This window comes from Aspergillus candidus (genome assembly GCF_002847045.1).
Source record: "Aspergillus candidus strain CBS 102.13 unplaced genomic scaffold BDW47scaffold_1, whole genome shotgun sequence".
Lineage (NCBI taxonomy): Eukaryota > Fungi > Ascomycota > Eurotiomycetes > Eurotiales > Aspergillaceae > Aspergillus > Aspergillus candidus.
In genome coordinates this window covers 48,785-71,954 of record NW_020194006.1, presented here as the reverse complement: position 1 = coordinate 71,954, position 23,170 = coordinate 48,785, and the positions used below count along the sequence as shown (strand labels likewise).

General features: G+C 49.1%; 6 protein-coding genes across 6 annotated transcripts; 1 reads left to right on the top strand and 5 right to left on the bottom strand.

The window, feature by feature from the left end:
- Positions 1–4,594: 4,594 nt before the first annotated feature.
- On the top strand, positions 4,595–6,126 carry BDW47DRAFT_114630 (L-lysine 6-monooxygenase (NADPH-requiring)-domain-containing protein; the record flags this gene model as incomplete). The annotated part of the gene is made up of 2 exons (XM_024814695.1): positions 4,595–5,412; positions 5,493–6,126. The coding sequence occupies 2 exons, from the start codon at positions 4,595–4,597 to the stop codon at positions 6,124–6,126; spliced, it is 1,452 nt and encodes a 483-aa protein (XP_024676423.1).
- A 2,918-nt stretch (positions 6,127–9,044) lies between these two features.
- Positions 9,045–12,367, bottom strand: BDW47DRAFT_97086 (Palmitoyltransferase akr1). Its single transcript, XM_024820351.1, has 7 exons — positions 11,702–12,367; positions 10,812–11,615; positions 10,671–10,743; positions 10,344–10,608; positions 10,176–10,288; positions 9,241–10,123; positions 9,045–9,188 (listed from the first exon to the last, which is right to left on the bottom strand). The coding sequence occupies exons 1-6, from the start codon at positions 12,020–12,022 to the stop codon at positions 9,486–9,488; spliced, it is 2,214 nt and encodes a 737-aa protein (XP_024676422.1). The 5' UTR covers positions 12,023–12,367; the 3' UTR covers positions 9,045–9,188; positions 9,241–9,485.
- Positions 12,368–12,631: 264 nt separating this feature from the next.
- BDW47DRAFT_97085 (putative cyclin-dependent protein kinase complex component) lies at positions 12,632–14,345 on the bottom strand. The gene has a single exon (XM_024820350.1). The coding sequence runs from the start codon at positions 13,865–13,867 to the stop codon at positions 13,136–13,138; it is 732 nt and encodes a 243-aa protein (XP_024676421.1). The 5' UTR covers positions 13,868–14,345; the 3' UTR covers positions 12,632–13,135.
- A 172-nt stretch (positions 14,346–14,517) lies between these two features.
- On the bottom strand, positions 14,518–15,950 carry BDW47DRAFT_306 (putative RNA binding protein). Its single transcript, XM_024818710.1, has one exon. It carries the CDS (start codon positions 15,846–15,848, stop codon positions 14,640–14,642), a length of 1,209 nt encoding a protein of 402 aa, XP_024676420.1. The 5' UTR covers positions 15,849–15,950; the 3' UTR covers positions 14,518–14,639.
- A 1,308-nt stretch (positions 15,951–17,258) lies between these two features.
- BDW47DRAFT_97082 (uncharacterized protein) lies at positions 17,259–19,160 on the bottom strand. The gene is made up of 4 exons (XM_024820349.1): positions 18,960–19,160; positions 18,608–18,887; positions 18,072–18,551; positions 17,259–18,024 (listed from the first exon to the last, which is right to left on the bottom strand). The coding sequence occupies exons 1-4, from the start codon at positions 19,136–19,138 to the stop codon at positions 17,413–17,415; spliced, it is 1,551 nt and encodes a 516-aa protein (XP_024676419.1). The 5' UTR covers positions 19,139–19,160; the 3' UTR covers positions 17,259–17,412.
- A 176-nt stretch (positions 19,161–19,336) lies between these two features.
- Positions 19,337–21,289, bottom strand: BDW47DRAFT_97080 (hydrogen/calcium exchanger domain-containing protein). The gene is made up of 3 exons (XM_024820348.1): positions 20,191–21,289; positions 19,841–20,134; positions 19,337–19,778 (listed from the first exon to the last, which is right to left on the bottom strand). Exons 1-3 carry the CDS (start codon positions 20,970–20,972, stop codon positions 19,457–19,459), a joined length of 1,398 nt encoding a protein of 465 aa, XP_024676418.1. The 5' UTR covers positions 20,973–21,289; the 3' UTR covers positions 19,337–19,456.
- Between the last annotated feature and the right edge of the window lie 1,881 nt (positions 21,290–23,170).

Here is a 23,170-nt window from a genome sequence, read left to right as displayed (position 1 = left end):
ATAATTTGCTGCGTTTGTTAGCAATCAACGAACTTGATTTCTGGAGGATGGTTTCGTAATGACGGTGGCGAAAAATCACTGGGCGTCACTGGGCAAAAATAGAACAGTATTTGCTGAGTAAGCCATCTTATCCCAACGTTATACACTATCTAAAACAGTGGGTTCCATGCTTCCACAAGTCTCAATCTGCATCGAACATTCGTAGCCTTCTAGCTCCCCTTCTTTAATAAGAAGATTCAACAAGCCTTGAAACTTCTACGTGTGAGACTCAGACATCCTCATCTGTAATGAATACCTAGGTATCCTGTGCACTGTACCACATCCGGTAGACCTCAGATAAACAAGCCCCTCGACTCCACGTGTTCAAGCCTCAATTTTCGACCTGTCCAAAATCTCAAGCCACCACCAACATCATTTCGCCCGCGCCCGATTATCACTTTCTCCCAAGATAAACATGCTGTAGCTCATTTCGTGATTTCCCAATCGAGTCTTGCCAAACTGGACTTGGCTTCGAGGACTATCGGTAGCCTCCCCACTTGATCTCCCCATGGATCTTCCCATAGATCCTCCGCACTGAACGCTTAACGATTGAAGGTTCGATCTTCGACACTACCCCGTAGTATATGAGGGTCTGACTGGAGAAGAAGACATACAGGGTTGTGTATAGTTAAAGAGTATGATTACGATTCTATTAGATACTATAGAAGTTAATTGGTAGACACTTCCTCATATATATTCACGTTGTATATATATATGATCGGTTTCTCGTCCCGAAACGATCAACCACCATTGTACAACCTTCCTACCAATAAATTATATTCATTGATTTTCGGTCGTGGAACCAAGACCGACGAGCCCATCAACCCAATATATCAATTCCCCATGCGTCCTTCCCCACAAACGACCCATCAAATACCGCACCCAAATGGCTTGCCGAAACTCACTGTGGCCCGAGTTAACTTTATTTATCCAGTATACCTGCATCTGCTACCCCTTACACCGCTTTTCCGCATTGGTCGACCCTCTTCAAGGTTTGTAAAACCCTAAATCGGTGATCCTTTAGCTTCCAAGCTTCAGATTAGGTTGGTGGTCAATGCTAAAACCTGCATGCGCGTGATGAGATAGATACGATGCGTCCGATCACGGGGTACCCTGTGAGAGGTCATTCTAGGGCTGTTGCACAGGACGCTTCTGGAATCTCAAGCCACTGAAATCATGGGATTCTACCTTAGGTACCAAGTACTAGTTCAACATTTGCTTCCAATGGATTCTATGCACGGTGCGGCTCAGCAGTCGTCAAACCCCGTCACTCTTCGTCCCTTGCTGTCATTCCAGTTGGCTGGTGTCATGGTCGGAACTATCAAGGGCAAACCGGTTATTGGATCCCCGGAATCATTCCCTCAGAAAGTCAAAAGGACTACTCCAATGTTGACACTATGTCTCTCTGGTATTGCGCAATGACCGCAGAGCCCCCTGGTTTGTCACATATGTGTGCTCTCTCGAAAGATAGGAATGCATTCCACAGTCGTACCGCTCGAGAACAGTCCCCCTAGATCAATGACGTAGGTTCGCTCTCCTGAGAGATATGGATACATTCCGCAGTAGTACCGAAAGAAGGGTGCTCCCTGACAGTAACTGGGTTATACTGGATATGCCCTATAATGGAGCGCTAGGAGACGGATGTAGCTGCAGTTGGCGTTGACACTTGCTGACAGGTAAAGGCCCATTGCTGAAGGCCAGAACTGATTCAATCAACACGACTAGCCAACGGAAATGCCATTTCACTTCCGTCCCTTGCTCTCGGAGTTCATGTATACCCTTGAAACGCATGTGATTAATCGTGGAGGGTGGTCCTGTTTACTTGAGGGGGGGGGAGCTGCAAGAGATGATTATTGCAACTTCCTAAAACACGGCGGGCAGAGCTTGCAGGTCAATGCAGCTCCGGTGCCATGGCGGAATCGACCCTTGGTATCAGCTGTTTTGTGAAAACCCCAGCAGGAGAAGAACATCTAGTAAAAATACGCGAAGGAAGGCTAGAATTGGGTTGACCCAAAACCTGACCTAACTTGACCTGCGAATAATCTAGTCAAGGTGCACTTGTAAAATGTACGGGCAACTCCGAATCAAGACACGCGCAGTAAGTTGGGAGGTCTGCGGCGCTGTTCTGTATTGCACACCATAATGGGCCCCGTCTCGTGAGAGCGCCGAACACTTCTCACTGACGAAGTAAGGAGGTAGAATGTAGGACACAATTCCTCAAGACAGGTGCCGGCCTGGATGAGACTGTCACTGCTGTTCTAATAAATAGCTGCTTGGCTGTCATCTTCTTTCACCGTCCTCCATCCATGTATCCGCGGCCAGGAGAAAAAAAAGGACTTCCCCGCTCTTCCGGTGACGTACACTGACAACCTTGTCGAATTAGCCTAGAACTAGAGCACACCAAAACAATCCGACGGTTGAAGGCCCATACCTAGAGACTGATGGTATGCGTTGAACGATAATTGCACGACGAGGCTAAGAGCAACAACACTTGCCTGACGCGAGGCAGGGATGATGAGTGGTGGAATTCCACAATCGCCCGTAAGTGCACCATGCTATGGTCGATTCCATCAACCTCTCGGACTCTGCTGACTGAAATAGTCTTCTTTCCTCTGCGTGTCGCCTATTCCTGATGGAGAGAACATAGCATGGGGTAGGTGACGGAAAACCTGTATGTTTCTACTCCTTAGTAAATATAGGCACATGCAAACGGCCCATTCATTCAACCCCACCCTTTCTGGAGATAATGCTGTTCCCCACCTATCTCCGCCCTGTCCGTTATGTCATTGTACGAGGCTGTCAGGGACGATGTCTAGGATTAGGAGCCATGGTGCGGGGAGACCTTCGATCTGTTCTGATGCCGCTCCTGCCACGGAAACCCCGTCGTAGCTCATACCCTTCTATGCATGTGGGTACGTGCCGGGTGTGCCGTTCTTTTGCTTCTCTTCTTTTTCTTTATCTTTGCAAAGATAGATCGATGAAATAATGATAGCGTAGATTATCTATGTCCCCATTGGTGGCTCGGTGGTGTTAATTGTAGTATCAAAATGTTGACATCCTCAAGTGTTGGATCAAATAGCAAGACGTGATTGAGCCTGGCCCGGAGTCATTTTCCATCATCGATACTAGACTGTTCATAAGGTTTGCCTATGATTCAACCCGCCAGTAACGTGAAGACAACGTGGACGAATATGATGTACTCCTCCTCTAAATAAGCGCCCAGGGATCGAGAAGTGACATCAGAGGTACCTCCGTCATTCCTCATACTTCCTCCTACCCGAGGTACCTTGTTTTCGACCGTACAGGTCCCCACTTCCGATACCCTGTACTGGTATGTATCCTGTACTTACGATACCCAAGGCATAACTCCCGACGTCGGGCAGCGGCGGATCTAATCTAAACGTCCCATCATCCCACCGGCTGCAACAACTGAAAATCTGGTCCGGACCTGCGGGGCTCCCTATTTGGACTGGAATTTCCAATCCCATGAACGATCATCCCAATTGCTGCGCTTGTCGATGTGTGTGGTGTGTGTGGACGAGCGAATGATACGGCTTCTACACTGCAAAGGATCGTTGATGTGTAATTAGTATGGGTATCATCCATCTATATGGGCCGCTAACGAACAGTGTGGTGTATCTCTGATCATACCATATGGTCAGAACTCGGAACTCTTGCTCCATCAGAAGGTAGGTAGATACTGTCATTGTCTGATTGCTAGAGTATGTGTTCTTCTGCCCCATCTACAGTGAGCAAAACCCTACCATAAGGTGTCAGGGTGTCTGGTGTCCAGGACCAGATCACCATGTTGTGATCTCTACTGAGCCTATATGATGCCGTATCGGTATTACCGACATCTGATTTGGCTCTTACCCCATTTTTTCTAAACAATTTTCTCCGAGTTCATGTGCTCTCGCTCTCTCTCGCTCTCGCTCTTCTTGAGATCCCCATTCTCTCCCCTACTAACCAAAAAAGAAATAGAAAGGAAAAGAAAATCCCTCTTGTCTTGGACTCGACAAGACCCAGTGGAACCGAAGCTGGACTGACTATCTACACCATTTCCGGCCCGCTGCCAAAGAAACCACAGTCTGACTTGTTTGCCCAGACCTGCCCCAGTCGCATGGGATCCGCTGCGCGGGACGCGGTTCAGTCAGTTGGAGCTTTTCCAGTTATAGTTTTCTCTATTTTATTTTATTCTTTTTATTCTTTTTTATTTTTTTTGGTCCTGATTTTTGATTTTCTGGTTTCTATTTTCTCAAACTAAAACCAAATGATAAAAAATTTCCACATTGACCTCCAACGGGCTCCGCGAATATATTTAGAGCATGGCCCGCCCCTCTCTCCTCATCCGTGATCACCTTCTATTCATCTACCTGTATATAAACCCCTCTTGTGTTCGCTGGCTTTGCGGCGTTGCCATCTCATCCCCTCACCTTCCATAACTTTCTCTCTTCCATCTCGTTGCGCTTTTCATACTTCCCAGCCCACCTCATACATCCCATCAATGGAACCTCTGTCGCGGAAGCCGGAGATTGGCTTCCAGAACTATCGCAACATGCCCCTCCCCCATGGATCTTCGGCGGCGCCCGCCCGCCTGAGCCCGGTGCCGCAGGATGAGCTCCATGACCTCCTCTGCGTCGGGTTTGGCCCGGCCTCTCTCGCGATCGCAATCGCCCTGAACGATACCATCGATCCGTGCCTGAATAAATCTGCCCCCGCTGGCTGGCAACCCAAGGTCTGCTTCCTCGAGCGACAGAAGCAATTTGCCTGGCACTCGGGTATGCTGGTGCCAGGCTCCCGGATGCAGATCTCGTTCATCAAGGACCTGGCGACCATGCGCGACCCGCGCAGCAGCTTCACCTTTTTGAACTACCTCCACCAGAATGACCGTCTGATCCATTTCACCAACCTTAGCACCTTCCTCCCCAGTCGCATGGAGTTTGAGGATTACATGCGGTGGTGTGCGCAGCGCTTTAACGATGTGGTGAACTATGGAGAGGAGGTCGTTGAGGTGGTCCCCGGGAAGACTGACGTTAATGGCTCCCTCGTCGACTCGTTCACGGTCAAGTCCCGCAATACCGAGACTGGTGAAATCAGCTCGAGGACGGCTCGCAAAGTGGTCGTTGCTCTCGGTGGCAGGGCGAAGCTTCCCCCGGGCCTTCCTCAAGACTCGCGGATCTTACATTCCTCCCAGTACTGCACTGGCCTGCCGGGCGTGCTGAAGGATGCTCGGGAACCTTACAGCATTGCGGTCCTTGGAAGCGGACAGAGCGCCGCGGAGATCTTCCACGACGTCCAGAAGCAATACCCCAATGCGAAGACGACCTTGATTATGAGAGACACGGCCATGCGGCCCAGTGACGATTCACCATTGTGAGCTGCCCCAGTCCTTTCTTTATGCTATTCGATTCCATTCAAAATCCCCTCTCTTTGATGGAGGCTAACAGTTCAAGTGTCAACGAGGTCTTCAACCCCGAACGAGTGGAGAAGTTCTTCAACCTCTCCCCCGCCGAACGCCAACGCTCGCTCCTCGCCGACAAGGCAACCAACTACAGCGTCGTCCGCCTCGAGCTCATCGAAGAGATCTACAACGACATGTACCTCCAGCGCATCAAGAACCCCGACGAAACCCAATGGCAGCACCGCATCCTCCCCTCCCGCAAGATCACGCGCGTCGAAACCAACGGACCGAACAACCGCATGCGTGTCCACGTCAAGGCCGTGAAGGACGGATCGGAGAGCATTGTCGGAGACGGCAAGGAAACCGTCGAGGTTGACGCATTGATGGTCGCCACGGGCTACTACCGCAACGCGCACGAGCAGCTGCTGCGCAGTGTGCAGCACCTGCGCCCTGCGAACCAGGAGCAGTGGACCCCTGCCAGAGATTACCGCGTCGAGATGGACTCCAGCAAGGTCAGCCCCGACTCCGGGATCTGGCTGCAGGGCTGTAATGAGAAGACCCACGGACTGAGTGACAGCCTGCTGTCTGTGTTGGCGGCGCGCGGTGGAGAAATGGTGGAATCCCTCTTTGGAAGCCAGCTCGGTGCGACGGTGCAGGACACCACTAGAGTTCGCGCTATGCTATAAACGGAATTAGGTCTTCCTCAGCTATATTGGTGGTTTTGTTTATTGCCATGAAGTGAGATAATCAACTTCAGCAATCGAAAAAAAAGGACGGGGGGAGGAAAGGAAAAAGGGGCGAGGGCAGCAATTGCGATATAACAGGCATATCGGTCTTTTGGATTGTGTTCAATTATACCTATATACTTCATTATTACCCATACAGTTTTATCTTCTATTCCTTTCTTTGATTCAATTATTAATCTTCTAAGCTTGATCATGATGAGAATCAAGACAGTGACTTCGCCGCATCTACTTTCTGCACGCACAGTCGCACACACAGACCAGAAGAAAGGACCCAATCTCAACCAAGCTCGTGATGAAATTTGCACCCTCGTCAGACTTAGCCAGGGACCTAACTAACTTTCGTAAGAAAAAAAAAAACAAAAAGACCTTCGGTGGAGCTCTGCTGCGTCAACCGAGGCCGGTGCCGGGACACTCAGCCCAACAAGCCGGTATGGTACGTTGAAGAGAACTTCAGATGGGGGAGCCCTAAGCGAAGAATCACAGGAGGTACACACTACTCACTCAGTATTCGAGTCGGGAGGATTCCGGGTAGCTGTGAGCTGATTTTTACCCTTTTTTTTCATCTACTTTTGTTGGTTTGTTTTCTTTTTCTTTCTTTCTTTTTTTTTTTTTTTTTTTTTATAGGGGTCATACTAATTTCCAACGGATCCAACAGCCGGCGGTCTGATAATCTGATTAGATAAAAAATTTCTATTTTCTTTTTTCCCTCGTTATCAGATGGCGCCATTCCACAAACAAAAAATACCAGGCGCGTTCCCGTCTTGTGGGAAAAAAAGCTGAAAATGAACCATGGCTGGAGGCTGGGGCCGCCTTTTTGCTGCTGACTCGTCATTGTCTACGCCACGCTCGTCTGCCAAGACAGTCTAACACTGGGGCTAGGGAGGTATCCAATTATTTCAATATCCATCCCATCATCATCGGAAATGAACTTGGGAGGGGGATGGGTCTTGCTTCTACTGATTGATTACGTTCTCTCCACTTTTTTCCCACGTTGCCTGGTTATGTCTCGTGATTTCTTGCGCTCTTTGGTTCCTGATTTGCAGGGCTGGGATTGTACGGAGTGGTGGACTAGGTCCTCCGTACTGATTGATTGTTGATTGATAATTTTCGCGAGTCCCACATATGATGGTGCCAAGGTGGAGTCGTATATTGGCATCATCGAGTTTATTACCTAGGTCGTATCGTCGGGTTTCTTTGCTATCCACCGATATGCATTGTTCCTGCACCTTATTATCGTTCAGTAGGGTGGGATTGAGGTACCTGCCCTACACTGTATCTGATGATATCCCTATGCTGTGAAGAGATTGAATCGACATTCGGTCAAAGTTTGCATGGCATGTTGATCCATTTCATCCTCCTCTCCCTCTCAATCTCTCACCCCGACCTTCTCCAACGTATGATCCATACATCATAGACCTTCCTCCTCTTCTCCTGCTACCCGATGATCCCATTTTCCCATCTCCATCATCCCAGTCCCTCCTGACACCTGGATCGGTCGGCCCCAGGCGACGACTCCAGCCCACAGCCGATCATCTCCCATTTGTTTCTTGGTGTCTTGATTCCTTTAGGAATGTACTGCGCTCTTCTACCGAACTTTCTTCTCGCCTTCTCCACCGCTTTTCTTCACCCCACTAGTCCACCACACCGCACCAACGTAACATACGGTACCATCAGGTCACTCAATGCCTGCTAGTCGCGACTACAGTAGGGCCAGCGGAAGGTTATTCAAGTCTGCACTGCAGACTCTCCGGCGATGTCTTGAGAGCAGAATTGACCGTGGAATCGCTGTTTAGCGAGGTACTAAACTAGCCAGCTACCAAGTACCAACGCCGTGAGGCTTTTATCTTTAATATGTGCTTCGTCCATCCATTCATTCATTCATTTATTTATTTATTGCATGGTGGCATTGACGTATTGTGACTGTTGCGGTTCTTCTTACGTAGTAGTATAGTAGTAGCAGTAGTCGTAGCGGGTCCAGCCTTGCCCTTATCCAGACAAGTGCATGATCTGATAATGATATTGTCGCTTCCGTAGTCCCGTGCCGACTTCAATCTGGAGCAGATCGTTGGAGAGGTATTTTCCACTGGACAGGTTGAGGGGATAATTTGAAGATTAGAAAAAGAATGATCATAAGGTACGACGATCAGGGATTGTCAGGCAATTGCCAAAGATCTGTGTCTCCCTCTTCCTGTCGAGGAAGCAAACCAAAGGGGGGTGGGGGGATCAATCAAGTGCAAAAAAGTAAAGAAAGAAAAGCAGGGTTATTCCGAGCTCCTGCCGAGATAAGATCTTAGTGCGATAAATGACTTTGATTTCGGGTTTGATCTTTTCTGGCTTTTTTTTTCTTCTAAGAAAAGAAAAGGAAAAAAAAAAAAGCTTTTATTTATTTTCCACTTTTATCTTACAAATTGTATACAAGCTTTCCTTGTTTTTTATTTTTATTTAGTTTGAATTGATATTAGATGGTTTTTTGTGGAAAAAAAAAAGAAATAGAACTTGATTTATTCTCCGACTTTCCTCTCACTATGTTTACTTCCTTGCGACGTCGGGTGTTTCGGGGAGCGTGGACTCTAATAGGTGAGGTACTGGTTAGCCCCTACTGGCTAGCCTGGTATTGTGTTTGGTTTGATACGTGTTTGACGGTGTATGTATGTATGTATGTAATTATGTGTGGTATGGTACTGTTAACTAGCTAATGGTAGGTATCCGTACCCTCCAGGCTCTATCTGGTGTTACTATGGCCAGACCAGTTACCACGATCAACAGAATCCTTAGAAAATTGTTTCTAATACTTGTGTTTAAGACAATTTAGGTCATTGTCGTCTTTGGGAACTGTCTTTCTATCCTTGTATGTGATCCTTTAGACTTGCATCGGTCAAATATCCTGGTTTCTACCTACAGCGTGCCAATAAGTACCCTGGGTCGCTGGCTTCATTAGGTGGTCTTGACCCCTTGACCATGACTGCAGACCCAGTTCCAGTTCCAGTCTATACAAACAGGTGGTAGGCATGACATCTAGATGGTTACGCCTGAGCTTATCTAATGCCTATGTAGCTCGAGGCTGAGGAATAGTCTTCGCACCGTTTTATTATTCATGGCACAGCATATGAATACCTGTGGTCTATCCTACATGCAAAGCATGACAATCAAACAAAAGCTCAAGAAAGGATATCACACGCTCCATCTAACACTGTCCTGTATACATATCAACATAAAGCCTCTAAGCCACGTACATGGTCATCATCATGTCAACTTCGGCGACAAACAGCCGCAATGGCAAGGAATGCGGACAACCGTCCTCAAACCTCTTCACCGGCTACACTGCGGTACCCCCCGCCACTATACATCTGTGACGGAGATTCGTACATGCGGTTATAGTTGATGGTCTCTCCGCCGAGCATCGCAACTCCAGGCTCCCGTCGGCCGAAATACGGCGTCGAGTCGCACCAGAAATCCCGGCAATTCGTAACAACTCCCCTGGAGAAGGGGTTCTTGGGCCGGCCAGTCCGCACACGATCGCGCAACCCATCCCGTGCCGTCGCGAAGAAGGCGTCAACGCCGAGAAGAGACGACCATTGTTGTAAGCAGCCATGACGCCGTTGTCGGTGGGATGAGCCAAGCATCGGATTTGGGCCTTGGCCGTTGGATGAGAGACCAGCAGCATCAAATGATGTAGTTCCAGCGGTCATGGCAGAGGCAAAGGCGCGCGAGCTTGGGTAACTCCTGTCAATCGAGTGACCTCTCATGTTCTCGTACGTCGTCTGGTTCCGCGCTATTTGAACCAGCTGAACCGCGCACAACATGGTGACCCAGACCAGCTGAATACAAACCCACAAGACAAGAATGAGGGTAAAGGTGTCGCGTAGAACATAGGAGCACAACTTCTCATTGATGACACTACACGTGGCCTCCGCAGGAGATGGCAGAACATTGATGTCTAGCGATCGTTAGGCAAGTTCACTACGCTATGAATTGGCGGGGTTACTCACAGTTGAATGTCAATCGCAAAAACAAGAGGATGCCGATCTCCAAGCAGGTGATATACAAGACAAAGTGGCGTAGATTATTTGTTCCGACACAGTTGTCAATCCATGGGCAATGACTAAAAAAAAATCAGTACTAGATTGGTTGCCAGCAACTTCTCGGAGCTTGCTCACTGGTCATGTTTCGACACGCAACGCGCGCAGCGCTTGCAGTGCTTGCTCCGCAAGGGCTTTCGGATCATGCAATAAACACAAAAGTTCTCTTCATCGAACTTCCACTGCTCGAACAGTTCGGCAATAGTAGCCCTCTGCTGGTTCCGGCTGCCGAGTTTGGGCACAAATCCGGGGTCCTCTATCATCGAGCAACCATAGAAATATGCAGTCAGGCAGAAAAAGACTGCAAATGACACATTCAAAATTGGGGACGAAGAAAAAGTCGCTGGAGGCCACTGTCAGTGCTCAAACTCCCAAGGTAGACAGCCATTTGGGGAGACACCGTACCTGGTAGGACGTGGAAAACGTATCTGACTCCAACCCAGAACAAAGTGCCCGCAAATACACCCGATAGATATGGCTGGGCAAGAAGTCAGCAAAGTAATGGCTGTAAAGGTGGTGATTAGTAGAATAGGGAATCAAGCATACTGTTTTCTGGAGTACTCGATACTCGGAAGGACCCTGGCTGGCCGCCTTCTGCGCTACCCACTGTAGGCCAAACGCCACCACGAGCGTGCTTGGAATGGAAAGATAGATCGGCATGTTGCTGAGGATCCAAATGGCCACAAAGACAATAAGAAAGGGCCAGAGGAAGAAAAACTTCGACATCGCGTTTTTGCTCCTCACCCAAGTCGTCAAGCCAAAAGGCAGCGTCTTTGAATTCCCGTCCAGGTCATACCCACACTCGTCCAAAGCCCGGTACCACACCCGGGTGGTGTTCATCTCCCCCGCAACTATCGCGGGCGTTTTACCATCACTGGTCTTGGAAAACCTATCCGCTCCATACTCTACGAGTCGTTGAACGCAAGGCAAGGATCCTTTCACCAGAGCCCAATGAAGGGGGGTGAGACCGCCATCGTCAACTGTGTTTGGATTGGCGCCCCAGCGCAAGAACAGGTCCACACACGCAGGGAATCCCTTATAGGCTGCCCACATCAGACCGGTATGGCCCTGTTGATCGACGACATCCACCGGTATTTCCTGGTGCAGCAGCAACACCAATAAAAACGCATTTCCATCAATAGTAGCCAGGTGTAAGATGTTGTATCCTTGGACATCCGTAAGAAGAGGGTCTGCGCCGCGTTGGAGGAGTAAATGGACAATGTAATAATGGCATCGCTGAGCAGCCCACATTGCTGGTGTTGCTACCGATTCCCCTCCTTTGGCGTTCACGTCGGCGCCGGAATCCAACAAGAACTTGCACATCGCGTATTGGTTGTTGATCGCCGCCCACTGAGGAAAGAAATGAGGCGTCAGTATAGGCCTCCACTATCGGGGTAGACTTCGACCCCAAAAAGGAGGATTCAGGTGGTACACACATGTAGCGGAGTTATCCCTTCTTCATCGGCATGGGTTGCCGTGAACTTTTTCTCATCAAACAACCTTTGCATGGCTGGGACCTCCCCGATTCGGGCAATCTGCATGACGTCCTCTCCAAGCGGAATTGAACCCCCGCGACGCGCCGGTTTGTTCATCTGTTTGAGCTCAACGCTGGCGTTTTGAGGGGCGACTTGTGGAGGAGAAGCCGTGCTTTTGCGCTCGGAGGGAGAGGAGTTGTTGGAATCCAGCCCAGCAGAGCTGCTATTGCTCTGCGACCCCGGCGGAGACATGGTGTGCGTATTTAATCGTGGCCCTCCCATAATTTCTGGTTAGGAGATAAAGCGCCCGACCCAGCCGTCAGCAAGAAGATATGCGAAAAAAAAAAAAAAAACGGATGAGAGAAGGTGGTAGGCGTTTCGGTCTGGCGATTTCTTTCACGGTATCCCAACAACCATTGCGCGGTCAAAGTCACGAAAGGAAGAAAGGTCAGAGTCGCCTATACGTCTGAAATCAGATCGAATGAACAGAAACAGGAAGAATATTATGTGCGGGAAAAGAATATATGTCCCCTGGCGGAAAGCGAAAAAGATCAAGAATAACAAACAGAACAAGAAAATTTGGGGATTCAGAAGACCAGGCAGATGGAATCGAGAAGGGGGAAAGGCTGAGGCTCGGAGGATGTGCAAGAGCCAATTGTCTTCTAGTCTATTCGGGGAGACCGCCGCACTGGAGACTCGCCGACCTTAATGTAGGTGCCTGGAGCCCGATTTCCAAGCACGACTAATCAAGTCGAGGTTAGTGCCTTACAGGATCTTCCGTATACAGGTGGTCTATCTACACAGGGGGAAGAGGCAAGTGTTGTTCTTTCCTTTTAGTTTTTCTTCCATGAAGAATAGTAGTAGTTGGTTTACTGTTTACTGCCTGATGATGGATGCCACCCGCTGATTCAGCATTCGAACAGAGAATGGTTACTATTCAAGAGACCAACTTGAACAATCCTGTGGAACATGAGTATGCAGGCTCTCTCTTGTTCACCAGATGAATGGCCAACGCATTGAAACTCAAAAATGCTTAAGTGCCCAAAAAAGTAATGTCGTGGGTTATTCCAAGAAGCCCCCAGCCTGGTCCAGCCACCACAAAGAGCCCCTTCCCTTCCTCCTACATAAAAAGGGGGAACAGAAAACAGGGAGAGGGTGAGGACAACTTTCGACATAGAAGGGCAGGAGATCGGTGCATCTCAATCATGATTGGGCCCAGGCCTCAATGCAAAAGAATCCCGTCGGATGTAGCTTAGATTGAAGACATCGCCCATAGGATCGCCGTCAATGGTGTAGGATTTGACACGCTCGGGGGCTGGTATGTTCCCTCTCTGCCACTGGAGGGGTTTAACGAGCCCATAGCTATGGCTTAATCAAGAAGTATGGCGATAATAATCAGGAACAACCCCCCTCAATGCCTGTGGACCGCTCAAGGTACTTGACCTGGTCGACGAGCATTTGGAGATCAACTCGCAGCTCGAAATCTGCAAGGAAACAGAAGCTGATCTCGAGCTTCGACAGTTCGCCCTCACTCACCCCACCGACTCTGGCTACACGATGGTGGGGGTAGCTGAGATCTTCCAGGGATTTCATGGCCACGCGGAGACTAGCCAACACTAGGCGGTGCATGTTCCTCGAATTCAATGATACGACCTTTTCAACCACGACCATTCTAGTAATGTACACGCTAGCAGCTAGGTACACAGCTGTCGACATCGGGCAGTATCGGTGCAGCCGTTGCAGATAGTCCTTCATGTTGATCGGTGGTTCGCGCTTTGAGACGAACCTTTTGGACAGGACGCTCTGCTGAACAAAATCATGACCGGCCCCAACATAACCTGCCGGAGAGCAGTGCAACTCGGTGACCCTTATTGGAGTGACTTCTCCGCTGGAGATGCTATCACGCCGAGCCCCAGACACGCCCACCGAGTTCCTGTCAACGGGTAAACATTGTCTCTCAGCTGATTTGACAAGCATCTCGATGTTGAGGTACAAGAGCTCTAGGGCAGTCGCTGGTGGGATATCGAAATCTTTCTTAGCGGCCTCCAGGTCGTGCTGTGCTGTCGAATCATTTGCGCCTGCGGATAAAACCTGCGCATCTCCGTCGCATTTATCAGGACCGTCCATTGCGACAAAGAGCAAATCTTTGGCAATCTAGTTGTATGAACGCAAGGAGCACCCCTGGGCTCACAGGTAGATAAGGCTGCTTGGGCACGAGTGGCATGGTGGGACCTAGCCCAAATTATGACGTGACCCCTGGTACCTTTGTTTCGTGGACTAGAGTTCGACTTTTGGTGGTTGCGCTCGAAAGCTGGAATTAGAGGTGATCCAGTATGAGATACCGAGGCAAGAGAAACAGGAAACGTTTCTAGATGATATGATTCATGATCGATGCTGCCAGTTGGAATTTTTCTCAAAAAAAGCAACCTTGTAGTTTGAATAGTACAAGCTTGTGGGTGAATGGGTCTTGGATGTCAAAGCAGTTCAAGATAACAGGCTCACTGTTGCTCACATAAGGCTGTTGATGACGAGAATAACAGAATTAAATGATGGAAAAGGGTGTGTTAGCGCATAGCCATGATTCACCCAACTTAGAAAGAGTAAGTGATGCCAAAAATCACGGTGACAGGATGTAGATGGATACTCAGAAGTAGTGGAATCTCGACTTGGTGTTTGTCGGTCGGACATTCAATTTCCCGATGTCACATCTAGAGATCTGATGTCTAATGGTACCCAAGTGCCTCCACCTACCGGTATTTACTTCGTTAAATCAAATCGATACATATATCTATACGCATAGGTACTTTATACACATATACAGACAGACTAACTAGCGTTAAGTGGGTATCCTTCTATTTCGATGAAATACAAGCAAGTCATCGCTTAAAACAATGGGACTTTAACGCCAACGCCCACGCCGACCATATCCATGTCGCTCTGTATCATCGAACGATGTTCTCGAATCGTCAAACAGAGATTCTCTAAAATGGCCTGATGGGCGGCTTCGCCCCCACACGGTGTATGATCTGAGATTATGCCCAAAATCCGCGTGTCTCCGCCTCGATCGAGCTTCAGCGTAAATGCGCACTGCCGCATCTGACATCTGGCGTTTGCCATCTTGAATAATCCGTGGTGAAATGCGACTGGTGCGGAGCCGATGCGCAAATGTCCTTTCCGTTCCACGCGTCTCTCTGAATGGAGGTGAACGAAGTCTTGGGGGCGGGCTGCTGTTGAATGAATCACGCCGGTTGTCCGCTCGGACACGGGGAGTCTCTTGGTTCGAATGATCAAGAGAGGTACGTCGCCGACCACCTAGCTTACTAGCTATGTTGCCTCCTCTGGCCCGACTGGTGTTTTGGACATATTCCACCTCCTCGGCAAAGCGTACCTGTCGCCGCCGCCCCATGTTCCTCTCGCTGTCACTGCCATGGATGGGGCTGCTGCTTTGATGGATCTCCACTGGCCGACTGGAAGTCCGCCGCTGTCTCGTGCGCATAGGTTCACGCTCACTGACGGGTGTTCGCTCTCTAGGGGGTCTGGGATTCCTCGTTGGCTGGCTAGGGCGAGAGTAACGAGGGCTGCAAGAGGAGGAACCATCCAATTCGTCTTCCGACTCAATATCTTCGAATCCATCGGTATCACTATCCTGCGTTGAGTCGGAACTTGTTTGAGTAAACGTCGACACTCGAGGCCTTCGCGGTGCTCTCGTTATTACCTCCGGGGAATCGACCGCAAATGGTCGGGGCGATCTGTCGCGGCACCTTGATGGGCGTAATCCATGATCGTTGACTCGATCCGTGAATCGCCTGATGGATGGTAAGTCGAACTGGAATGGTCGACTTCGAGGTATCGAATGTCTTGCAGAAGAAATTCTCTCGGCATGACACTTCCTACTCTGTCCCTGTGGCTCGATGATGTGAAAGCTTGGCACCCTCATTGCTTGTGAGACTCGCGGCTGACTGTACGAAGATTGCTGATATCTAGCACAGTCTTGTGGCTGCGTGCGTCTGCTCGGTCCAGTGCCCAGGCTGAACAGACTGCGACGGGTGACTTTTTTCGTGCGGATCTCTATCGGATATACATCCGCGTAGTCCTTAGCCAGGCACATCTTTCGTTATCGCGCAATATCCTGATACACTGGGCTGGTTAGGTGCGCAAGGCACACTTCAATGAAGCGCAACAGAGCTGAGAGACTGGAGATGACTCGAGAGCGAAAGAAAAGATATATAAGGCCCAGGCGTACTTCGACAGCAGCCCGGACATCCAAAATTTTTGATACTATACTCGAACAACAAAAGACCCACGCTTAACAATGACGGGGCATATTAATAGTCACCGACAAAGAAGAGCTCGATCTCTTACGCGGCTCAACTTGCAGAGACAAATGGATTCTCACAAACCTACAATGTCATGGAAACAAAGACAGACATGTGGTGTCGGAGTCATGCGTTTTAAACGCCTGATTTGGAACTGGACTCGGCGTATGTACTTTCTTTGAAGAAACGCCCCGGCGGTGGAAACGCGCCCGGGGATGCCTTTGGTTTTAAGGGTGACTGAATGACTTGAACAATTACAAGAGGCTTAGCGAGCATTTACACGAAATGGGCACGCCTAAGGGCGATTTTTTCAAGGATCTTGGTTGGAGTAGCCCGGAGAGGGTTCCTTGCAGGTAGGTATATAGCAGTAATTAGTACCTAAGACGACAGTAGCCTCCCGAACCCAATTGTGCCACTGGCAGCCTAGGCGATCGATTGGGTAAACGGACTCTAAATAGGCTTGCATTCGAAGGATTTCACCGCAGACACCCCAAGAACAGCCCCCGTATTTCTCTACCTAGTGGGTCCATGAGGAAAGAAGGGGTGGGCGGGCAAGAGAGTCGACTGGCCTCGGTCACAAGGGCTCACTTGAAGTCAGCCGGCCCAACAGAACAAAGGGCAAAGGCAAAAGAACGTCTCCGACAAAGGGGAACTAAAAAGGGCAGTCCTTGAAAGAGATGACATCACAAAAGGGTTTTATTGAAGACAAAGGTATCAACAGGGCACGAGTCACAACCGTCTGCATCAACCAACTGACGTTGCTGTCGATGTGGGACCAGCCCTACCGAGGAGTCCATTGTATGCGCCCGAGGGTACCTACAGGGCACGGGCGACTTGCATCCATACTAAGGCGTGGCTTCCAGCCCGTCGACAACAATAATATCATTCAACTGGCGCAGAAGCAGTAACTCAGGGGATATCATGGTTGCACATGGCACGCATGAATGATGTCTCGCAGGCCCTGCCATGTGGACCAAACTGAAGGACGAGAACAGATCAGATTGGTCGAATGGCGGGGAATAGCATGAATGACTGGATGGACTGATGCATCCTGGCAGCCTGCAGGTGATGTGGCGCAGATCTACCTAGGAGGATTTCGCACCGCCACCGTCCTGTGTGGCTAGGCATTGCAATGATGTATGTAGCTTTGAGAAGAGCTTATTGTGAATATTAAATATCATAGTGTTGGAAAAGTCATATCCATCAATTGCGGTTTATTACCCCAGAGCGAGGCTATCGCGAGACATTATGATCAGTGGAGACAGCCACAGCTCTAGTCCATCCATCTACGTCAACGGCCAATCCTTCTAGGACAAAGATTGGGCACAGGAGGAGTGCCCCTTGTGTCTTGTCGCGTTATGACCACTGCTCCATGAAATTGCTCTGGGTCTTGTCTCGTCGATAAACCACGTCCAGATCGAGCTTCTGCATCCCTTTCTGGAGACGACCCAATTCAGATTCAAGGACTTCCAGTCCCCTCTCGTGATCGAGATCGACAAGCGAGCTTTGAAAATGTGAATTTGTTTCCAAGGAAGACAGGAGAAGCATGGATGCCTGATCACTTGGAATCAGCTCGTCCTTTAGCGGCGAATCAGCCGCAATGCTATAGCTCCGCAAGCATTCAAGCGCCTGCTTTCTCTTTTCAGCAAGCTCGGTAGCACCGCCACCCTTCTCTTCCGAGCTCAACACCGACTCATATGATAATCCTACGCGGCGCATTAGGTTAGCAAGCACCGGGGTTTCCGGGGCGGAGTCAACGCAATCGGGAGCAAATGTCGCCATTGGGGCTGTGGAAAGTCTTCTCAGTGTGTCCCGCCTTGGAGCGCTTTGCTCGGAGAAACGGTCGCCCATCTCTAACCGGTACGTGGAGGTAAACGATTCGAGAATACCACAGAGCGACTCGCGATTCTGCAAGGACTTCGTGAGGTACTTGGCCGAGGAGGTCATTTCACCAATTATGTCGGAGATCTGCCAGTGGTGAGCAAGGGAATCAGGAAGCCAAAGTAGCAACATACATTGTCAAGTTTTTCATGAGATGCAACGCGCTGCTTGCCATGGTGGTTCTGGAGTTCTCGCAGTATAGGCCCGCTACACTGTTGCTTGGTAGACATCTCTGCTAATATTTCGATTTCGGGGTATAACGCTTCCAACTCCTCGGACAGGCCGGACCACGCATCATCCTCGGTACTCGTTGGGTTGTTGAATCCCGCATCGTCGGATTCGATACCTTCTAGGTATAGACGGTCCAGCCGACAGTGTATTTCTTCAGCGAGATAGCTTGCGAGTAAAGATTCCAGCTCTAATGTCCGTTTAATTACCAAAGAGTCATCACCGCCACCTTGTATTGTAGATGCGGTCTTCTCCAGATTCAGAATGACCTTGTCGTCTTCCTTCAGTCGAGCTGTCAGAGAAGACAGTATCCGTTTGCCTTCTGCTACCGCTTTCTCCGTTTCACTTTTCAAGTCGATTTCCAACTCCTGAGCGAGGTCACTGGACTGTAAAATTGACTCAGCTAACTGCCGACGCGATGTGGATTATGAAGCTTGCGTACCGCCGAAGATGTCTTCTGTCGCCCCAGCTCGTGCTTGGACCGTAGTCGCTCAATGTCTCTTGCCGACCTCAATTCCTGCTCACCTTTGACGCAGCGTTGGTTATTGAAAGATTCTTGTTGCGCCGCTAGAATATCAACCTGCTTCCGGATCTCCCCTGTCGAAGCATTTAACGAATCGGTCGCCTTTCGCAGTTCTCCGTCGTGTAACGGCCGGGTCGCACCAGTGTCGGAGTCGTGGAGAATGTTTCGAAGAATGCCCGAGCTGTCTAGCTTCGAATACCTAAGTAGATTAAAAACCACAGGGATTAGCCAACAGGACGCGATAAATTGGATCACAGTATAACGGCCATACAGCGCGAGCTCTTCTTGCGACAAAAGAGTGTCCGGACTCAAATGCTCCTCCACCCATTTGACATTCTCCGGATGAGTCGCGTCGTTGAGCGCCGACTCGATATCATCGCGACTGGCGCGAATATTGCGGTCTTTCAATATGGATAGTACTGTGTTTGTTGGATCTGTGGAGAGCTCCATGGTTTGTTTTGTTCGGTTCGCGAGGATGAATAGACAGGAGCTGGCATAGTTGGAAATTATTAGTCAGTTGGTTACCAGTAATTTACTCATCTACCCATCTGTCACCGCTTGGTTACCGCTTCAAGTGCCATCTTTGAGATGTACCATTCTTGCACCACTACCAAAGTCGCGGTCGTGAAACATCTTGTTTTCTTGGTTCTTTATCAAGCTGCCCAATTTGGTCCGGTCCTACTTCGAACGTATCTCTACAGCGAGAAGATTCAAATGATCTAATATTTTGAACGATCTATTCTAAACTCCCAACTAAGCTCAGGTTAACTAGGATCCATGGGCCGCCGATCCATGGGCCGGCGCATGGCCGGCTTCATGCACCTCTGGGTAGTACCAGGTGGTGACCGCGATAATAACATAAATCAACACACAGAGCCCGCCTTCAAGGTAGTTGGACTTGCCATCCCTCAGGAAATTTCCGACCACAAGAATAGACAAGACAACGGTGACTATCATGAAGATCTCAAAATTCAAACCCATGTCCTTTCCGAGGCCCCAGCCAACGATTACCACCAGCGGTGCATTCAAGAGGGCGGTCTGGATCGATGGGCCAAGGCAATGGAACAAGGCGAAGTTGATTTGGTTATCCCTATACCATGATTAATTTATGTTTTTGTCTTCGGGATGCGTTGGGACGAGGAATGAACCCACCAGGCTTCGTCGATGGCCGTCAAATGCTCCGCTGCCTTTTCAACCAGCGGAACCAGGATCAGACCCATGAAATTATCGGGTACTCCCCTCTCGACGATGTGCTCGATCTCTTGAACCAAGAAAACAGCCGACATACACACGAATGCAAGTGACACCGCAATAGCGATGAAACACTCAACCAGGGTGAGTTTGGCACGTCTTTTCTCCTCTTCCCGATCTTCATCCCGATGCTCGTCTTTCTCGAGGACCTCGTCGAAGATGCTGTGGTGGCTGTGGAGGTTGTAGAATAGGTACCTAAAACGAGTCAGTAAGAGATGCCACGACCTGGGTTGCAACGCGTATAAACCCACATGAGGAAGGCAACAAGGAGGAGCACGGCAGTTGCTCTGCTAATGGTCAAGGTGTATTCATTCAGGAGTGCCTCCGGGAGGGGTGCGGTGGCTTTGGAGAGCACAGCTGCGTTAAAGGCACTCGGAATTAACAGGCCAAACCCTGCAACCAGCAGGAGCCCCGAGCCAACTTCGCTAACTGCTTCATGGAAGACCTGTTCTTCCCGCCCAAAACCACCGAGGAAGAAACATAATCCCAAGCAGAGCAGAAGATTTGCCAAGATCGACCCTAGGATAGCCGCCTGGATGACAACAAAACTGTCATTTTTGATCAAGACCATAAAAAGAACAATCTCGACGACCGAGCTCAGGGTTGTCTCCAGCAGAACACCAAGCACCTTGGGTAACTTTTTTGCTAATTCTCCACCGGCAAAACCCAGAAGATTCGCCGACGGAACCATGGCGATATAGTTTAGCGCAAAGACCCATACGTGAAGGTCTGGTCGAGCGAAATGGAGCACAATAGCCGGTGGAACAAACGGCCAGAGGACGTTTACCAGCATGGACAAGGTACAGGTGCTCCTGAAGCAAACCTTCAGGAACAGAAGCGGATGAATCCCGCTTCGACCACTTTCACCAGCAGTGTCGATGCGAAACAACGTGCTGTCGGCATGGTGGGCCTTTTCGTTGTGAGACGGAAGCAGCCCGTTGTGATTTGGGTTCGCTCCTGGATGGTCTTGGTTCGGCACAAAGGCGTCCTGATATCCCCCCTCCCGTGGGGAGGATTCATGGGTGCTTCTCATGGCGACACGAAATGGATTCCGGTCCGAGGGCGGGCGCGTTGGGTGTGAAAATCTCCTGTGTATCGGTCAGGAAGTATGGAATCCTTCCTACCCTACACAGAGACAGAACAAAGAGGTTGATAATCCGAGTGACCCAATATCAACAGTTTGTTGGTGAATTCTTTATACAATTATATGAGAGAAAAATGAGATAGGAAGGACTGAACTTGGAAGTGGGCCAGACACAGGTTTTATTGCAAAGATCAGCAACAATGAGGCTTGGGTAAACAATCAAGAGTAAGGGGCCCTCGTGCCGTTAGAACGAATATTTTTAGAAAAGAAAACAACAAAACAAAAAAAAAAGGGACCACCAAGGTAGGTTTATATGCCACAACTATAATTGATTCGGCGAGATCAAATCTGTAGTAGTCGGGGTCGAGCGGAATTATATCAAAACATGGGGATCGCGAACGTTAATTCAGGAGACCATCCAAGACTACCAAGAGCACCAGCGTTTTAGGTTCAGCCCGTGTGGTGAGCGGCTGTGGTCGTGGCAGCGCAAGACTCGTGGGAGGGAAACAAACCCATGTATCAAGACTAACCCAAGTGGGTGAGGTGTGGTATGGCTACTTTGTAAGAGTCTATGAATATTCTTTATATCAACGCTTCAGGATCGGGTAATGAATCGATTTGCCAGTCCCACGTACAGTTGTACTCCGTATACTCCGTATATGGTAAGTGATTGATGGCCCAAGTGGTGCTGTCTCCATATTTATAGTGTGTGTGTTCTGCACAGCCACCTTGACTAGGTACTTGGCGGTGTCTTGGGGCTCAACGAGAAACATTTTGATTCATTGGCAATAACATGGATGTGTGTGTTTGCTCTGTATATCATACCGACAAACCACACAGACGATGCACGGTTTTGTTGGCTGATGAAGTCAATAGGCTCACAGCAGCAGTACTTACCTTAAGCACGCATGTGGCTATCGACCTATCAACTGGGTAGGATTTCGCAAGGAGTTGAGAAAGGTTATTTTACGGTGACACCTATCAGAGTCAACGACATTCCAGCTGACAACTGTGGAGGGCAGAGTGACTGGCGATCATCAATATTTTAAGATCCTATACAGGCGAGGCGGCTGTACCCTAAGCTTGGTGGCATATAGAGGCTTAATGTCATCCTAGACTTTGAAGTAAGCTGACAATACTAAATATATCATTGGCGTTGTAGCCAGTGCCGAAGGTGGGATGATATACAATACTGGTGTACCTTTGAATAATTGACCAGCTTGCCTCCATAGACAAGGACATCCTACTCGAATATTGACCGACCCACCAATCTTAGCCTCTGGTATCTTGGAAGTGTCCTATCATTTAGTCATTTTGATTGACAACAATTTGCCGAGCAATAATCCTACACCGTGCTGTGGGATGGAGTCATTATTGGCCCAAAAAAAACCTCACCATACAAGGTATCTAGCTACCTACGGAGTAGTTTAATTTCAAATATGGATCATGTGTATTGAGATGGGTGTACACAGTCATTTGGCAAGTATGCGAGTTAAATTGGTCTTTTTGGTACACGGGTGTAGTAACACACCCAAGTGTACTCCATCTGAACAGATTTAATGAATCTGCCTGGAGACATACACAAAGTACGGAGTCCTCTGGAGGATTCAGGGACTCAGGGACTCAGGGACTCAAAAGTGACAGGCTGGGCAATCAATCCGCAACGGTACGCCGTCCTTGGCTCAAGGGCTACCTCGATCCTGCCGTGCGATGTATTAAGGTATGGTATTGTCACTCAGATCGACATGCTGATCCCTCAACTAGTCCATTGATTGTCATCAACAAATGGACATGTTGGTTCCAAAGATTCTAGGATGGTAAATCATGTGATGGTTAATCAACATCTGCCTTCTATCTTCTTGGTTTTGGGGTTTCGCTTCTTTCAAGTCCGAAAGTAATGGGGGAGGAGTAGTACTTCATGGACATACCCAGAGCGTGTTCTGGTGGTATGGGTATGGCGAATACCTCGAAATCAACTAGAATGCATGCAGGGATTTCTCCGGTGGCCAAACGGCTACTATCGGGAGGGGCAACTTCTTACGAGATCTTTTTCCCTTGTCGCAAAACACAGCTCTTGTGCCTTTTATCAAGGTCCTTTTGGATTCAAATACAATAATTTTCTTTTCTTTTATATTTCCGTTTATATC

What these genes read in the sequence shown, in the direction of transcription:
- BDW47DRAFT_306 (XM_024818710.1), bottom strand. Translation starts at nt 15,848, where the DNA reads ATGTGCCTGGCTAAGGACTACGCGGATGTATATCCGATAGAGATCCGC.
- BDW47DRAFT_97080 (XM_024820348.1), bottom strand. Translation starts at nt 20,972, where the DNA reads ATGAGAAGCACCCATGAATCCTCCCCACGGGAGGGGGGATATCAGGAC. An exon ending in CTCCTTGTTGCCTTCCTCAT is followed by an intron (nt 20,135 to 20,190) that starts GTGGGTTTATAC and finishes GACTCGTTTTAG; the next exon opens with GTACCTATTCTACAACCTCC. An exon ending in ACGGCCATCGACGAAGCCTG is followed by an intron (nt 19,779 to 19,840) that starts GTGGGTTCATTC and finishes ATCATGGTATAG; the next exon opens with GGATAACCAAATCAACTTCG.
- BDW47DRAFT_97085 (XM_024820350.1), bottom strand. Translation starts at nt 13,867, where the DNA reads ATGGACGGTCCTGATAAATGCGACGGAGATGCGCAGGTTTTATCCGCA.
- BDW47DRAFT_97082 (XM_024820349.1), bottom strand. Translation starts at nt 19,138, where the DNA reads ATGGAGCTCTCCACAGATCCAACAAACACAGTACTATCCATATTGAAA. An exon ending in GACAGAAGACATCTTCGGCG is followed by an intron (nt 18,552 to 18,607) that starts GTACGCAAGCTT and finishes TCAATTTTACAG; the next exon opens with TCCAGTGACCTCGCTCAGGA. An exon ending in CTCATGAAAAACTTGACAAT is followed by an intron (nt 18,025 to 18,071) that starts GTATGTTGCTAC and finishes CACCACTGGCAG; the next exon opens with ATCTCCGACATAATTGGTGA.
- BDW47DRAFT_97086 (XM_024820351.1), bottom strand. Translation starts at nt 12,022, where the DNA reads ATGGGAGGGCCACGATTAAATACGCACACCATGTCTCCGCCGGGGTCG. An exon ending in TGCGTGTCGAAACATGACCA is followed by an intron (nt 10,289 to 10,343) that starts GTGAGCAAGCTC and finishes ATTTTTTTTTAG; the next exon opens with TCATTGCCCATGGATTGACA. An exon ending in TTTGCGATTGACATTCAACT is followed by an intron (nt 10,124 to 10,175) that starts GTGAGTAACCCC and finishes AACGATCGCTAG; the next exon opens with ACATCAATGTTCTGCCATCT.